Source organism: Harmonia axyridis, chromosome 3 (assembly GCF_914767665.1).
Source record: "Harmonia axyridis chromosome 3, icHarAxyr1.1, whole genome shotgun sequence".
Lineage (NCBI taxonomy): Eukaryota > Metazoa > Arthropoda > Insecta > Coleoptera > Coccinellidae > Harmonia > Harmonia axyridis.
Genome location: NC_059503.1, coordinates 61,779,730 through 61,797,770, shown reverse-complemented (window position 1 = coordinate 61,797,770; position 18,041 = coordinate 61,779,730). Strand labels below are relative to the sequence as shown.

At 34.0% G+C, this 18,041-nt stretch overlaps 1 protein-coding gene across 6 annotated transcripts in view; it reads right to left on the bottom strand.

The window, feature by feature from the left end:
* Positions 1-9,633: 9,633 nt before the first annotated feature.
* The window catches only part of LOC123674581 (optomotor-blind protein), a 133,331-nt gene continuing 124,923 nt past the window's right edge, over positions 9,634-18,041 (bottom strand). For 5 of the 6 annotated variants that reach the window (XM_045609500.1, XM_045609498.1, XM_045609504.1 and 2 more), the window contains 2 exons: positions 11,575-11,768; positions 9,634-11,500 (listed from right to left, as the gene is read on the bottom strand). In XM_045609500.1, coding sequence (XP_045465456.1) covers positions 10,776-11,500; positions 11,575-11,768 — 919 coding nt within the window. In that variant the 3' untranslated portion in view covers positions 9,634-10,775. The remainder of the gene's footprint in view (positions 11,501-11,574; positions 11,769-18,041) is intronic. The other variant, XM_045609501.1, reaches the window with a different exon arrangement.

Here is an 18,041-nt window from a genome sequence, read left to right as displayed (position 1 = left end):
TTTTGTAGATTATTTTCAGCTTTCTAATCACCAAATCTTTCCAGGAAGCTATAGTACTCCAAGAGAATTCAGAGAAGTTGATGTAATAACGCCAGGTATTACGCAGGTATTCTTTCAATTTCAGGAACAATATTGGTTTAACGTACGTGCTATTCCAATTTCTATATCTCAAGGAAGCACTTCTGGATATTTTTCAATCCCAAGAAAGGTTTTTGATGTTCGAATCCAACGGGAGGAGCTTTGGGAAAATGAACAACGATATTAGAAATAAAAATAAACCTCAGAAGGAGTTTTTCTGAAACTCTTTGACACGAAAAGAATTCTGCGAAACCTGAAATACCTTTCTACAAGATGGATGACTCTAAAAAAATACTACTGTTTCAAAATTTAATCAATTCGTCCTGGTGAGATTATTACTTGATGAATGCAAATATTCTTATCAATACTTACCGAGAATCCCGACACAATTCTTGCCGATAAAATACATTCCAAATCTCAAATTGAACAAATAATGGCTGAAATTTAAAACAAGGAACGTATCCTTCCTGAAGTCTCGATAACTATTGAAAATCTTCCAGAAAATTCTCTCTGTTTCTTTCTCCAGATACGTGCATCCGCATCCAGACCAACCGCATACGATGAATTGACAAATTACCTCGTCTTTGAAAATTCCAGTATCGAGTGAATTGAAGCGTGCAAAATCGTTGCAACTTTTGTTTCGGTTATGAATCTTTCGAGGTGGATACCCCTGGAATATTTTCTGACCACGTCGATTGTCAGTCGGCTTTCTTTTGTTCATATATACAGCAAGAACCCACGATGGTCAGACCTTCATCATTTTATGAAAAGTCGTCGCATTTGTTTTCGAAAAATTTGTAAATTTCAATAAAAATCATCCGAAATAGAAGACTAACCTTCCATGACTTGTACCGATTCATAATGGCCAGTATCGAAAGGAAGAAAAATCTGACCTTTCAAATATTTACAATATACTTTTTTATTTATGACTGCTTTATTTTGACCACTGAATTTGTTTCATTCAAGTAATGAAACTCATTACACGACTCAAATTTCAGTACGTAGCGCATTTTTTCACAGAAGAATTCAGACATTATTAGAACATATACTTAACCGGCACTACTTCTTCTATATAGGACAGAAATCTATTTGAATCACCAATTCCGACCAAGCACGTTAAATTTTACTCAAAAGGTTAAACAATACCTTTTGAGTAAAATTTGACCTAACCAACTTGATATACATCAAACGGTTGTCAATGTAATAAACATACTTCTATGATCTGAGGACGAATGATATCAACTAGGATAATTTTCAGTTGAGTTTCACAAAATTTAATTACAACGTGGTTTTAATTTTTTTCATCACATGTAGATAAAAAGTTGTTCTGTCCTTGTATGATAATGCATCATTAATATAATCGTGCTACGCACTCGTTTGCTACTCATATAGTAATGACGCCTTTATCCTACTTATATAGTAAATAACAATCATATTTTTCCGTTTCACAAAGAAAATTGTTGCCGAAAAAGTAATGAATGCCATTGTGATGAAAGAATCATTCTATATCCTCACGGTATGTCAGAGATCAAGTTTGTGGAGCAGAATTATTGATAACATATATCGAAGCAATTAACTAGCTGCAAATTTCTTTAAAAAATTCTTACAAACGCTCTCTAGATCCTAAATTCTTTCTCTACGGTGCTTTTCTCAGTTTTTTATGGCCTTGTTAGAAAAACGAACAAATTAAGTGACAGATGGCTTTGCACTCAACTCAGTAGGTCCACTAGAGCTGAAAATGCGGTATAATTGCTGCCGTAACTATATTTTCTCTAGACAGGGAGCGGCAAATTTGGCCAGCATTGTTATAAATCCAACAACTTCACGCTTAGTGTGGGTGGAGTTGTTACTCTTGCCAGGACCCTTTGTTTCAAGGAAAAAATTACGGTCGACAGGATTTATGCTGAACATTTATATACATATAACTGTTTGTTGGTTTACTTAATACAGTAGTCCGAAAAATATTACATGGAGTCCCTGACGTAAAAAAGGAAGAGAATAGTTAATATCATTTTGAGTGAAAAAAATTACACAAAATCTTCAATCAAATATCCTGTATAGAAACTATAAAATTTTCGTCGACACAGTTAAAACCTTTTTTTTGGTCATAAGAAAAAATGAAAGCATCAATTTTTTCTGGAATAATCACACTAAAAACAACAGATTATCATCTCGGACGCCCAATAGTCATCAACACAAACGAAACATACCTAATTTGATAAAAGGTGTCAACTCAACAGAAACAGACAGCACAAAACACTCGAGTATGGCTTATCATCAATCACCTTAAGCATTTCTATTCAATTTCAAACAAAATTCAGTCGAAAACAACCGAGATTCATCAACGAACAGACAGAACCATTTTTCGGAGTTATCGCAATTTGGACATCTCGTTCCCTGTAGAAGCCAATGATATCTCCAGACAATTGAATAAAGCAATTAACTATGGTCACTCAATCATAGGTATTCTGGTTTCGAAAACTTGCATCAGTCAACGTTTCTGAGATAAGTTGAAATATCAATATGGGCCGGACACCATTGTGAACGGGTTTTATGATTTGGAGTGATAGCATATTCCGCATTACCGCAGTTATCATAGGATTGAGAGAACTACGTATGAAATAACTACGTGTTTACCCCCTCAACTTTACATTATGAAATTACAACAACTAAAGTGAAGCGTTCGACATCTTAACCTACCCTGAAAATTTCAAGTTTCTAGTTTTTTCTGTTCGAGTGTTATAATGTTTACGTTCAGCCAGAATTGAATTTGACTCAGGATTCATCATCAGTGATTAGAACCTTATACCTTAGCTTATCATTTGATACATATGCATATACAGGGTGATCCACGGTGATGGTCTATAGGATATTTATCTGTATTTCCACTGAAAATTTGCATGGAGTTTGAGACAATTATCTTTCCCCCTAAAATATATTCTCAATCCGCTACAACTACTTTCTTCTTACAAATGGCACACCTTGTATATTATTGCATCATTAGATAGCTTATTTGATGATAATTAGACCAATATGTCTCAACTTTTGTGAAACCAAAGATTCATGAGTTAAAGAGATTCTTATGAAGAAATTTGGTTTCGATAAGGAGTCACATTTTTTTCAATATTTCAGCAGAAAAAGATTTTTCAATTCTGCTAATACGTAGTATTATGAAATTGCTTAAGGTTTGGACCAATAATGTACAATGTTCATCAACACTCAAGATTCTCAAATTACAACATTCTTTCAGTCAATTCTACGTATGTAAAGAAAGTGGTATCTAAGCAAACCGTATAGTTAAAATGAAAATTGTAGGAGTTATCGAGGAAAAACTTGAACTGAGGAAAACCGCAATTTCTAATTAAATGGAAGAGTCTGTGACTTCAGGAAAACATTGAGAGAAAATGATAGTCGATATATCGATAATTGAATTTTACATTTCATTGATGGTTGATAAGGTCTGAATGACTAAATAAAAGAATAATTACAAGAATGAATAAATGAATGAGTGATTAAAAAAAAAGGATTGGATGAATAAAAGAATCAATGAAGAAATCAGTAAATGAATCAATGAATATATGGATGAATAAATGAATATGTGAATAAATAAACGACAGAATGAATGAATGATTGAATGAATAAGCGAATTAATGAATAAATGAAGAATAAATAAATGAATAGATGAATGAATAAATTAATGGGAGAATAAATAAATGAGGAAATAAATAAATGAAAAAATAAATGAATAAATGAATGAATAAATAAATAAATAAATAAATGAATAAATAAAAAATAAATGGATAAATGAATATCTCGGCTCTAGAAATGATGATGGTTGTTCATTGGAAGAAAGGAACAAATCCTTATCAAAAAGCCAACGTTTTCAGTTTATATTAGTTCTTTTACAAAAATAAAAAATAAATACAACAGTTATGGATACAGAAAAATTGTACAAACAAACTTTGAGAAGACAACCATAAAAGAAGTCAAAAAAGATTCATTTTTTCAATAACGATAAAAATAACAAAAGTGGACACGCGATAAAAAAAATCTCGACGAATATCAGAAGTATTATCCCACCTATGCTGAGTATTCAGTAATTTTCAGGGATCCAAAGTTTTCATGGAGATAAAACGGCATCTTTCTCCAAGTTTTCCGAGTTTCTCATAGTTATTGGATGCACGCATTTATCATCATTTAATTCTCACCCATTTTTGCAGCAATAAAACCCCCTCAACATTCACGGTGCGATAGTTCCAACACAAAGACATCGACGTGCTAAATGGGGTGTCGGACGCGACATATGACGCTAGATTTCGACGCCGCACCACGACCATGGGGGTTCCATCACGTTCTGTCCTCTAACAGAGTTTAATGAGGCGCTTTTAAAGAAATTTCAGAGCACTTGGCGCTTCTGGGCCATTTGAATTGATATCCGAATTCACGCTGCGCGGTTTATGAAATTTTATGTTTCCGTCTTGGGTTACTCCCCAGAGGGGGGTATCCGTTTTCTCCCCGGATTTCCCGGGGTAAGTTTCCACTGACTCCAGAGAATTTGTTTATGACCTCTTGCATTAACGTTAAGGTATCAAAGCTGCAGGGATTAGAGCGTTTCAGACTGTTCTGAATAATTTTCGCCCGTGTTTTTTTAACGGGTTGTGTTCTAAATCCTTGTAAGATATGTATTTGACTTCTACAGTTTATTATTATTCGATTTCAAGTTAGTTTATCAGTATTAGTATTTTTGTATTCTATATGACGAATTCATTAGCTAGCTTCTCATATCATCGAGAAGACAGGTGAATGAGAACATTTTTCGAAATCTGTATGAAAATGTAATGTCATGTACGCGTTCGTATGTGTCGGAAAACGAGAGGTTGTATTCAAGCTAGTGCGAAATCTATTTTGCTAATTAACTGAACTGAATAATTTGAAACTCTCATAAAAGGGTATAAGTAAATATTATTTCTCGATTTCAGTATCGTAATCATTATTCATTACAGTTCTAAAAACAGTGCTGTAATGAACTCATTACACCATTGTTTTCAGTTATATTTTTCGTTTTGCGATTGTCTACACAGACTTCCAATCCTATCAAAATTCAACACACATCGATTGTCAATATATATAATGTAATTGGGATTAACTGAAAAGATTTGCGACATTATTCGCAATTTATTTTAATTCTGTTGGTGTTAATTCGATTTCGGCAGAAATAATTCACGAATTAGATGCGTAATTATGAATTATTTCAAAATTCGAAACGTAAGATTCAAATTCATATCTGCAATTTATAAATTTTGGTAAAAGTCACACCAAGTGCCAAGAAACAATACAAATGTCACTAGGATATATAATCTGAATTTTTCATTGAATTTCGACAATATTTCACAAAACTTGATTGAAATAGAGAAAATATCGTCTAATACTCGTTGCAGAAGGCAATTCCATTTAGTCATTGATTGTTTCATTCATTTATTCATTCATTGATTCATTCATTCATTCATGTGATCATTTATTTATTCATTTATCAATTCATTTATTCTTTCATTAATTAATTGATTTTGGCAATTATTAATTTATTCATTTATTGATCTCTTCATTCAGTTATTCATTCATTGATTCATTTATTTATTCATTCATTTATTGAGTTATTCATTTATTCATTTTTCAATAATATCTTCATCTATTTAATACTGATTGGTTCTGTTGTTGATTGCGTTTTTGTTGTAGTGTCTGCGTAGATTTTTGTTTCCAACTTTTGTTTCAAGAGAGTCTCGTTCCCCTATCATTCCGCTCGATTGTCAGCAGTTTTCAAATTTTGAGCCGAGAGTGATGGTGTTTCGCTCAATAATGAAAATTCGAGATAGAACTTGATTCCGGACAGAGGTCATGTACACGATTTGCTCGACAGACATTGGATATACATTAAATTATCCATGTAGTATGTTCAGCATCCAAAAATCGCGGTTAAGATAAATAGCATCCATATGAGATCCTATTTCCTCAATCATTTCAAAAGACTCATCCAATCGAACAAAAATCTAGCAATTAGTAGCAAAATACTGAAATGGTTTGTTCGTGTCGGCATGTACCTGCATGTGCACGATAATAATTCTTAAACGGAATCTGTACCAGATATATTCTGAAGTTATATTCATACCTATTTTGACAAGATGTGCTCGGCTAATTTTGAAGGTGCGCCTCTCTCAGATGAACCATTCATGATGAAACTCTACGTTAACCAAAAGCCCAATTTTCAACAATCTACAGGTGGACAGCCGATGATGAAACTCTGCTCTAGCAGAACACATACAATATATAAACAGTACTGACAGAGTTAGCATATCTTGTGTAGTCACACAATAAACGAATTCAGACACCACTGCGTGTTTCACTGCAATAAAGAATCTTCTCGAATTCAGAAGCCATCCAATCTAATGAATTCTGCACTACTACTTCTACGGATATACAACCTTTCGGGACTAACTCTCAAATTATACAATCATGCATAGGTAATACCCGTACAGAAGGTTCATTCTACCACTCGCCACTTCGTGGCTCGTTTTTAAATTTTGAACTTATGGAAGAATATCAACACCTTCTTGACTTGTATTATAAATAACTAATAATGACATGTAAGTGGGTGTATTTTACCACCAGAGCAATATTTCCCTAGATAAGTTGAAAATTAATACCACCTTCTCTTGGTTCATAGGTACCTATTAGAATTCAAAATAAAATTCGAACGACCATTCAGATATTCGTCGATGAAAATTTCCCACACGTCGCAAAATTTATGTCTTCATTTTTCCTCACATGGCAACACATCAAGAGGCATAATTCGCGCCGTATTCGAGCTGGAACAAAGCAGTAACATGGCTGAGGAGACATGTTAATATTCAGACAGTTGGTAGTCATGAGTCAAGCCCATTTAATTGTATTTGTCGACTGCTGGAATACGTGCACCGGTAATTCATCGTGTCTCATTGTCGTTATTATATGAAATTATGTCCTTGCATTGTTCCCTCGCGATTTATGTGTGGCTGAGATTGATAGATTCCTGGCTTCTAGAGCCGACCAGCTCGGCCTTCACTGAGTGACCCTCTTATCTCGCTTCGGAAAAGGATGATGGAGGAATTTTAAATAGGTTACGTATGTTCTTGCTGATGTCGGTTCCCACGCGGCTGATTTTTTTCTGGGAATTCTCGGCTTCCGAGAAGTTCTGCTCGTGGGGAAAAGTTTTCCACGTTGTTTTTCTATTTCACTTCTGCTTGTCATATATAGAAGATATTTGACAGATTCAAACAAGTGACGACACAAATTGATTGAGGCTATCTGTGGTTTTCCAAGGAAAATCTATGGTGAGCAGTATTTCTATTCATTTTCTGTTCTTGTCCTCTTGTTAGACAAGGTGAGCATTAGATGGGTAGGTACTGATATGATTTCGTTTACTGAAATCTATCTTTTTATGTTGATTAGTTATGATTTACTTCAAAATTTCGAAAATTGGTGTGGATTCTAGTCACAATTGAAAAATAAAAATAAGACTTCAAATTAAAAAATTCAGAATTATAATTTTGTTCAACAGAACAATCAACCTTACTAATCTATCTTACCTAACTATCTCCTCTAATATCAAGTATGAAACAACTTGAAATTACTTATCTTTCAGCTTTCTTATAAATTCTTCGAAATCAATACTGCTCTTCTATCAAATCCATTCCATTCCAACTCAATCAATCTTTATTTCTCCTTCTCGAAGAAATTATATATTCCATCAATTAGTTTTTATTCAGTTCATTTTCTTGTTTGTTTCTCCTCTATTAACGATATATATTCTCTTCTGTATTATCTCTTGGATGAATATTTTTTTGTTTTAGACTTTTCCCAAATTCTTCCATCTTATCGTTTTTCATTGTTATGATAAATCTCCCCCCAACAACAAAATTTCATACGAATCTTTCAGTTTCTTCATTGTGGCCATTTCATTCCATTAAAATTCAAGAAATTCAAAGAAACCAACTCTTAAAAGTAATTTGAACGCTCATTGAAGAATATTCGTTCATTTTGAAAAATGATTGCATTCCTCATATTTTCTTTTACAATGCGCCGTTTTCGAGATTTGATCTAAAAAAAAAATATGTGCGAAATTCGGAAAATTGGGTACTTTGGCTAAATGCTATTGTAAAAAAAGACCCACAGAAATAAATATTTGCTATGTTGTCACGAATCAAATTTCAGAATTGAAATCAAACACTAACCAACTTTTTTGAAAATGAAGATTGGATAAAGCTCACCTCAACTCCTACAATTTGATCACAAATTACTGAGCTTTGGCACAGCTCTGATAATATGAAGTTACTCCATCAAAGTGAGCATTCTGTTTTGAAGAATTCACATAATTCTCGAAAGTCATGATACAACAAGTTTTCACAAAATAATCTTATTTTAAAATGACACCAACCAAGATCTGAAAATCCCACTAAAGGCTGCTGCTAGCGGACATTACTGTATTCTTCTTCAGGTTATTTTTTATATTTATTATTTCATAATAACTAACCCTAACTTAAACAATTTAAATTCACTGTTCATCGGCGAAATCTGCAGGGATTTTCCTATTTAATTAAGCATGTTTCTTGTATTCAAGCTCACATCGAAATTCACCCCTTATTCGATCTCATGTAATTAAATACTTCAATTCATTTGCTGTTCGATAATTTCATCCTAGATCATATGATTGACTTACTCTCAAGAGTAATTCACTCCATGAAAACTATTGTTCTCATTTAAAAACACAAATCTGATGTTAGATGTACCTGTTCATGTTTTGACATAAGACATATTTGTCTGATCACTTTGTCGTTTACCAGACCTTTAGACCTCAAATTTCCCCTCAGGTTTTTAGTAAGGTTCAAGGGTGTAACGAGGGGATTATTGGAGACATTACCCCCTCAGTGATTCGAAGAAAAAATAATTGTATGTAATAATTTAAAAAAAAAATTGATATATAAAAAGTTGGAAGATTTAAATTTTTCAAAGTGGAGGTAAACCCCCCTCATGAATCAAATCTAGTTACACCAATGGTAAGGTTGGTTCCATTGTTTGAAATGTCCAAACGATGGAACATAATTGAATTCGATTATTAATGGGTCTAATCTAATATATCCATTTTATACCATTTTTGGCTACTCAATTCTTGTATAAGCAAATGGTTAGAGCCATTAATCAATTCAGCAATCAATTTTTAACATTCGAAAGAAGGCTAAACTACAGTTCGTAAATCAATAATCATCAATACCCGAAAATACACCCGAGGTTATAATTCTAGGAAACAAAGGGCCTCCCTATGAATTCTCAACTAATGCAATAATGAACAACATAATTAGTCATTCCATCGATTTGTTTTCTCCTACTCACTGATCTAAATTCGACGTAGCAATTCTTAAAATAACTCATTCTGAAACTGAGTGGGTTTGTCTCAGTTTTTGTCATTGACAAAGATAATTGAATTTCATCCAAGCATGACCTCAAGGGTTTAATAAAACAGACAGGTAGGTATCAATATTCTTTACTCTTAAACTTATATTTCCACATATACACTCGACAAATTTTACAATCTCTAGAACAGTTTACAGATGTATCCAGTATAGAAAATTACTACTCAAAAAATGCCATACTTACAATAAATCTAAATTTTCAATACTGGTACGTAATGTAATATAAGCCATAGGTTTAATTTGTGAATTTCCTTATACAATTTCAATATTTACATAATAAATATTCTTCGATTTTAAAGAGGAATCCTACCAATAAACAGAAAATTATCGGTATTCTTGCGCAGAAACTGGAAAAACAAAACAACGAAAAATAGTTCAAAATAATGAAAGCCTCTGAAGACACTCCAATTTCTCTGCACAAGAATTCACGAAATTTTTTTTTGGTAAATAATAGAATAAGTTTTTTACACATGTTCTCTAATTTTTATACAATTTACAAATTTTCAAACAATAAACAAGTTTATTTACATTAGGATATTTACAGATCTCTAAAAGGAACATCATTGCAGACAATTGTCGAACATTTATTCGGGTTATAAAACTTCCTGAAATAAAGTACTGTCTACTTCATGAAAGAAACAAAAACGCCTTAAGTGAACATGTTCTATTTTTCATCATCAAGAACACCAACTGTTCAGATGTTCGTTGAAGAATCATTAGATCAGTTAAGCCGTTGACTGTTTCCGAAAACTTAAAGCACCACTATAAATTTGCACTACTGAGGTGAAGAGATTATTATTATTGTGCTGAGTACTCAGTCCGTATGATATATGACATTTCAAATGATTATTTCGTGATTTTAACTGTTTAAGTTTAGAATTTCATAAAATTATACTATTGCAAAGCCCTCACTTCAAAAATATAATATCGGAACCAACGCATTCATCAATAAAATTGGTATTCGAATGAGTTGGATTACCACGAGTAGGTACAATTTCGAGTCCCTTTTCCCTCGAAGAATTTAACAAAATTACTTTTTTCATTCGTAGACAGTTCGTGATATCGTATTATATTAAACCCTTCGCATTTTCCAGACTCATATCGATAGACCGGAATTCGTATTGCAGAAACATCCCAGGATTAAAAGAGTACGGTTATGCCAATACTAATATTAACTAATATGGCTGATCACTAGCACTACTTTTCCACTTCTTCTATTTGCTTAACGTCCAAACCGTTCACCATTTTCTCTATGCTCTTCAGGTCATTGGGGGAAGACGATACTTCTGGCTTTGGCGACGTGGTGCTGGGCCTCATTGGAGGAGATAAGGAACTACTTCTTATTTTACCGGATGGTGAGTTGCTGAGGCTTCTGGTGTGAGAGCTAGGTGTGACTGTTTCGAAGGCGCTGCCCAGAGGCGAGGAGCTCACGCCAGTGGTGGAGTTAGGGATTGTATAGGGGGTGAAACGGTGGCCACCCTTGAGGTGGTTGTGTATAGGGGACGTTGGTGATAGATGATGACCATGGGGGTTTGGATGTGCTAGGTTTTGGTAGTGGGAAAACAGCGCAGGATGTTGCGCTGCTAAAGCAAGCTGTGCGTTGAAAAGCAGACTAGGATTCATCCCCGGATTATGAGCACCAGTGAAAAGACTGAGAGGAGGTCCAAATGGAGGACCTCCAGCTCCCCCGTACATTCCGTGGGGGTAGAGATAAGGTAGTAAATGAGGAGGTGGATGAATGGGAGGTCCCACGCTTATATTCGGCGATGGGTATTCACCAGAAGGGTTAGACGGCCCGGCACTGCTTGACTCTTTGGGAGAAGAAGGAGCTGCTCTGAATGCAGTGCTTCTCGGAGATTCTGAACAGCTGGACTCTGATCCGGAATCATCGTGGAGTCTCCTCCTCAAGTCATCTTCAGCACCTGGAGAAAATTTACATTCAAATACTGTTTCGATTCGAAAAATCGTTTTTGTAGCTGTAAGGGGTGATATTTACCTGAATGGTTGGCCGAAGAAGCGATAGGGGTCGATGCTTGAAGGGATGGCCTCGGACTATCAGCTGTGCCGACGACATCTAGCTCTGAATCATCGGTTTTTGATACTGTGCTGCTGTCAGCTGACATTCTAGCCGGTAGAGGATGCGTTGTCTTGTCATCTGAGTGCCTCTGTGCCAGCATAGCTTGCCTGAAACAATAATAAAAATGATTTGTTAGAACATCTTTATTCGATATATTTTGAGAAAGAGCACACATTTTTGAGGGAAGAAAATTAAGGAGATAATATTTATAGAGCTATCACTCGAGATCAATTTTCAAATGCGCTGAAGCAAACTGTTACATATTCTTTATTTTATCTTCAATGGTAAGATGATTTAATTATTCGGAGAGAACCACTACAACAAGATGAAGTGTTTTGATCTTTGTCTCCATGCAGATTTTTCTAATGGATGGATTGTGATATCAAAGTCGCCTTATGTATGAATTTGCTTATCTCTCATTCTCTATTTTATTGGATTAAGATCTCAACAAGAACTCATTATACCATTTTCAATATAATTATAGAATTCGAAAATATGTCGTAATTTTAGAATATATACATTCAGGAACGAAATTCAAGATAAACGTTGATTGAAAGCTCATCTGATATTCCATCAAAACGTTTCAAACCTTACAGGTACCTTGATCGAAGTTTTGCGAAGATTCTCAAAATGCATTAGTTTGAAAACATGTAGTAAGATGGTTTTTGTTAGACGTCCCCTAATAAAAACAAATTAGCGACAGTCTGGGGGCAGGTCGACTTCCAACCCCGGGGTGAAAATTATGCGGAACGCTAGATAAGTCCATGCTGGGTTGATAGAACCAACAAAGACTTTAATTTACACTGGGACGAGATCAGGGGGCGTCACATCATTCACTTCTCTAACAATTTTCGGCTTTGCATTTTTATGCCGTTAGGATAAAATATATGTGCAAGAAGGAAGCCTTTATCTTTCGCACTATTTTACAGGGTTGAATTAGCAACTGGACCATCTGCTTTTCAGATAAGAATCATGATGAACGTACTAATCATGATGAGAGTACTTCTGTCGAACTCAATGAAACTATAAGGATAAAAACTAAAATAGAAAGAGGGGTAAGACATTTCAATTAAAATGTACAAAACGCTTGAAATTTTTTGGTCAGATTCAAACTCTGAATATCTCATTAATAGGTGAAATCCATCAAATATAATAGTTTCAGATTTTTTTTTATTTTCCAATCTATCCATCAGATTCCACTGAAAATTTGGGAACCCTATGAACCACAGAATATTTTCCTGAGAAAGAATCACTTTGTTTAGAGTTTTAAGAATACACAGGGAAGGTGAAAGAAATGACAAGATCTAAGGAATAGTTAGAACGCAATTTTTGTGTGATGTCAATTTTGAGACGAAAAAACAAACTATTTATTTTCGAGAAAATGAATAATAATATAAAACGTGGATTTCATCTAAAATACACAAATTAGAATGAATAATGTAATTCCTCCATGATATGCTGCCGAAAAAAAAAATATAGTTCTTTCCCAGCATGCATTAATTATTTTTGTATACCTTTCCGTATTTTCTAAAAAATTGTAAAAATGTGATGATTGACATTCTGTTGGAAGTATCACGTAATTTTATATGCTCATGGCACGTCAATTGAGTAATTGTATCATATTATAACATTTTGAAAGTGCCATTAAAATTTTTTGAAGAATTGCATGAATATGAGTTTATATGAATATAAGTTTTTGTAAATATTTTATTTTTATTGTATGCGATAAATTTTTATTTATTTTTTTGGAAGATGCATTTATGTAATATGTTGAAAAATAAATCCGGTATTTTAACGTCCTTGGTTGAACATGTGACAGTTCAATTTACAAGGTTAGGTTAGGTTAGGTCACACCATATTGAAAAATAGAGTAAAAAATTACAACATCAAAAAGATCCAGAGGAATAGATATTACATATTACAAGTAGAAATTATGTGAAATAAATATTCGAAGACAGCATGAAGAAAATTAAAAAAAAAGATGATAGATAAAAAAATGAAAGGTAAAGGTGGAAACATCAGATAACAAAAAAACGAAAAAATCTGGAATAGAAACCAAGTCTTAAACCGATCCTGTTTGGATGTTTGTTGAACGGTCTCTGGCCTAAATTCAAATTAGATACGCCGCAAAATAAAGAGTAGCGTCTGTCTGTTCGTTAGGGTGCGACGGCAGCGCTAACAGTATCAAATTAACGTTGACATTTTCGGAAGGTCATACGCCACCTCCGCGGCGCGGATAAAGGGTGCAGATTAAGGGGTAAGAGGGTCGCATTTGCATTTACAGTAAGTGATATGCATACATTTCGGCGTCCCGGGATAACCGGGAACGGTTTAAGGTCAATCCTGCGTTCCCCCCCGAACTCCCCCGCCGATGGGGCACGATAGCGCTTCTCGGTCTAGGTCGAAAATTGATTGCGAAGACTCAGCGGTCGGGGTGGCGTCTTTTTGGGGTTAATTAAAAACAACTGAATTTCAGTTTGAATATGGTGAGGAGGGGGAGAATTTTTACAACTTGATTTAGTATTGGAAAATTTACTAAACATGAAAAAATTACGAAAAAAAAGCATGAGGAAATAACCATTTTTTTTTATAATTTGTTTCGTCAATTTTGTTCCTAATAAAGAAAAATTGATGTTTAATTTATTTAAAATTTGTGCAGAATTGTTTCCCCCTTCGATCTTTTTTTTTTCTCTTCCACCAATCAGAGTATTCAGTACATCTGGTGTTTTAGCCCTTTTTAAGTCATTATGATGTTTAGTTTTGGCAACGTCGCGTAGTCTAGGGATATCGAGAGGTATGTTTTGTCAGATTATTAATGAGATGTATAGTTATCGGAAAGAAAAGTTGAAGTTTGATAGTATAAAGTTTTCGTTGTTTAATATATCGGTTTTGGTTTCATTCACGGATATTTTAAATATATTGGGACAGTTCATTAGAAGGACAGTTTGCATTGTATAAATCCCATTTTGTTCCATTTCAATCCTTTACCCTGTTCCCTTACATCCTTATACAGTGCGGTGCTGTGTGGAAGCAGAGAGCAGTTTGTATTGGTAAGACTATTATAACATCATTTTTATTGGTTCAAATAGGGAAAATGCAACATCTGGTTTTTTGCCAAAAACAATTTTTGCTTGATATTATTGTTTTTCAAATTGTTCCGCAGGTTATTTACTCTATTTCTCATCATGTCCTTTTATTCGATTAATTTGTTTTCTTTTCTTTTTTTCCTTCTTCAAATCATCAGAGCATTCATTACACCATTTTAATCATCTGATTTTCTGCCAAAAATAATTTTTGCTCAATGAGATTATTTTTCAATTTGTTCCGAAGGCTATTAACTCTATTTTTTTATCGTTTAAACTTAGTTATAGTCATACAATTCGGTAAAGTATTTTTCATCATTTATATTCCTTGTCTCTTTGCTTGGTTGATTCTATATATTTGTGGTTTATTCAGTCATTTATGTTCAAGATTTTAATTCTCGTTGACTTCATTTAGAACTATATTATTAGTCAATAATTTAAAGTCGAGTATCTGCTCTCTTTGAATTCGATTACCCACCAAGTGATTATTTTTTCTGCATCTAGTTTTTATTTTTTATTTGCATGACTTTATGGTCTACAGAATAATAGACGTGATAGTTACTTTGCATGTCAGAATTTTATTTGAAATAACATGATCAATAATCGTTGAACTCTTGTTATTCATCCTAGTAGGTGTATCTGGAGATAAAAGATTTTGAAATTCGAATATATCTGCAATTTTGAATGAAAACATTAGATTAGGTATGATGCAGCAGATATATAAAGGAGAAAAAATGAAAAAGATTTTAGGGTTTCTACAAAACAAGATTTTTTTTTCGGTACTTCTATCATCAAACTTCCATTTTTTTTTTCATCGCAGATGAAATAAAAATGAAGTAAAACCTTTTAATGTAAATATATTCAGCTTATAATGATGCAATAATTTTATCGAGAGCAAAATATATAATGAAATATAGCAATTTCATAATTGGGACGCTTTCCGAAAAAAAAGTCTCATCCTTCCTTAAGCATGGATTAAACGTCAAGTTTAGAATTCATATATCGGAATGATTGAAATACTTCTCACCCTCCTTCGCCGTTTTAAAGTTTTTTCATACATATTAAACCAAATCCAAATTTCAATCAAGTCAGCTCATTAAGAAATTTTGGCAATCAAGCCGGATGAAAAAGCGGACGCATAAAGATCAAAGTCACCGAAAACCGCCAATTTAACCGGTCCCTCTCACAGCCCACTTCCCGATCTCAATCCGATTAATACAAAGGCCCCAGTCGATGTAAACATGAGTCACTAAATAGCCGAAGTACGATCGGATTCTTTCGAATTCAATCCCCCCCTCTGCCCCGCAGACACTAGAAAATGTTACCGGGGTGTAATTATCAAAGTAGTCGGTCAATTTAACTTCCTTACAATTCGAGATTGCGACCCCTTTGTCTACGACCCCACCGAAAATCGCCCCCACACGCCACTGGTGTATCAATTGCAGCCGCCGACTGTTCTGTAGACTGCACTTGATATTGGAGATAATGTGGGCTTGATGTGAACCCGGTTAGATCTGGAACGGACTTTCAATTTGGAGAGATTTCTGATTGCTGAATCTATAAATTCAGATTCACCATTACAATTCGAAAAGGCGATATGTAAGGTACTATAGAAAAAAGTTGGAAATCAATAAAAATTGAAATCAGTAAAACAAAGCTCAAAAACTGACAAATACAATGCATTCTATAAAAGGTATTGAAATAGATCGTGTTAACAACAGGAAACTCAGATCTTCTTTTTGTTTAAGGTCCGGAATTAACATTCCCTGCGCCTCTAATTTCATTTCTCCTATTTTCTGCTGTTGACTGATCGGGCGGCTTTCCTCCCTACTTCATGTCACTTTTTTCTTCTATTTAGTTCTTTGAAAGAGGTATTTTCTCTTATCGGTCTTTCTTAATTTAATTTGTATTATCTTTCTTAATTCCTTATTCTCGTGCTCTTTCAGCGTCTCTATTGTCTTCTTCTTTGTTTATTGACTATTTCTTCAATAGTTTCAATTTTCAGTTCTTCTCTGATTTGTTGGTTAGTTATATACCATGGGGCGCCAACCGCTGTTCTTATTACTGAATTTACCGTACTTTGCAACTGATCATTATTATTGTCCTTTGTATTGTAACAGGTAACTTCTGCATACGTAATGCTTGATATTAGCACTATTTTTATTATCTTCAGCTTGTTTTCAAAGGAAAGTTTACTTCTAGGGTTGAGCAATGTGTACAGTCTGCTGCAAGGCTTTCCTCCCTAATTTATGTCACTTTTTTCTTCTATTTAGTTCTTTGAAAGAGGTATTTTCTCTTATCGGTCTTTCTTAATTTAATTTGTATTATCTTTCTTAATTCCTAATTCTCGTGCTCTTTCAGCGTCTCTATTGTCTTCTTCTTTGTTTATTGACTATTTCTTCAATAGTTTCAATTTTCAGTTCTTCTCTGATTTGTTGGTTAGTTATATACCATAGAGCGCCAACCGCTGTTCTTATTACTGAATTTACCGTACTTTGCAACTGATCATTATTATTGTCCTTTGTATTGTAACAGGTAACTCCTGCATACGTAATGCTTGATATTAGCACTATTTTTATTATCTTCAGCTTGTTTTCTAAAGAAAGTTCACTTCTAGGGTTGAGCAATGGGTACAATCTGCCGTGCAATTGCCTTGGCTTTTTTCTGTTTTCTTCTATCTGTTTGTTAAAATTCATTCTTTCATCCAGTATTACTCCCAGATATGTTGCTTCCTTTTTCAGTTATATCGTCTGGTTTTCTATTTTGACGTTTCCTGCTTTCTCTTTCTTTACCGTTGTTCCTCCGAAGTAGATTGCAACTGTTTTCGATGTGTTCACTTTGAATCTCCATTTCTTGAAGTATTCCATCAGTCACTTGTTTAGTGGAGTTGTATTGGTCCGGAAAGGTGAAATTGATGGAATAATTTTTCATTGCTTTCAAATTTTTGTAAAATTTTCGTCATTAATATGTATAAACCCTCTTATAGTTTTTAGACTATAAATTTCGATATGATTCTTTCTTATCCTTCAATTTATCGTGGTGATTACAATTCTCATAATTTATGTGGTATATAATAGGAACTATAACATTTATTACTCGTTTGTGGTTCTTTTCTTTTTGTTTTTAGATTTGATCATAATGTATGCGTCGTCAACTTCTGGCCAGAAGAAAGGATGAAAGAATTTTGTTTGGATGAAGGGTACAGGGAGACAGAGTTTTTGCTGAGGTTTTTATCTGTGCTTATATCATAAGTTGAAATGTATGATACCCCGTCCACATTTCCTCTGCTAATACTGAGAGTTA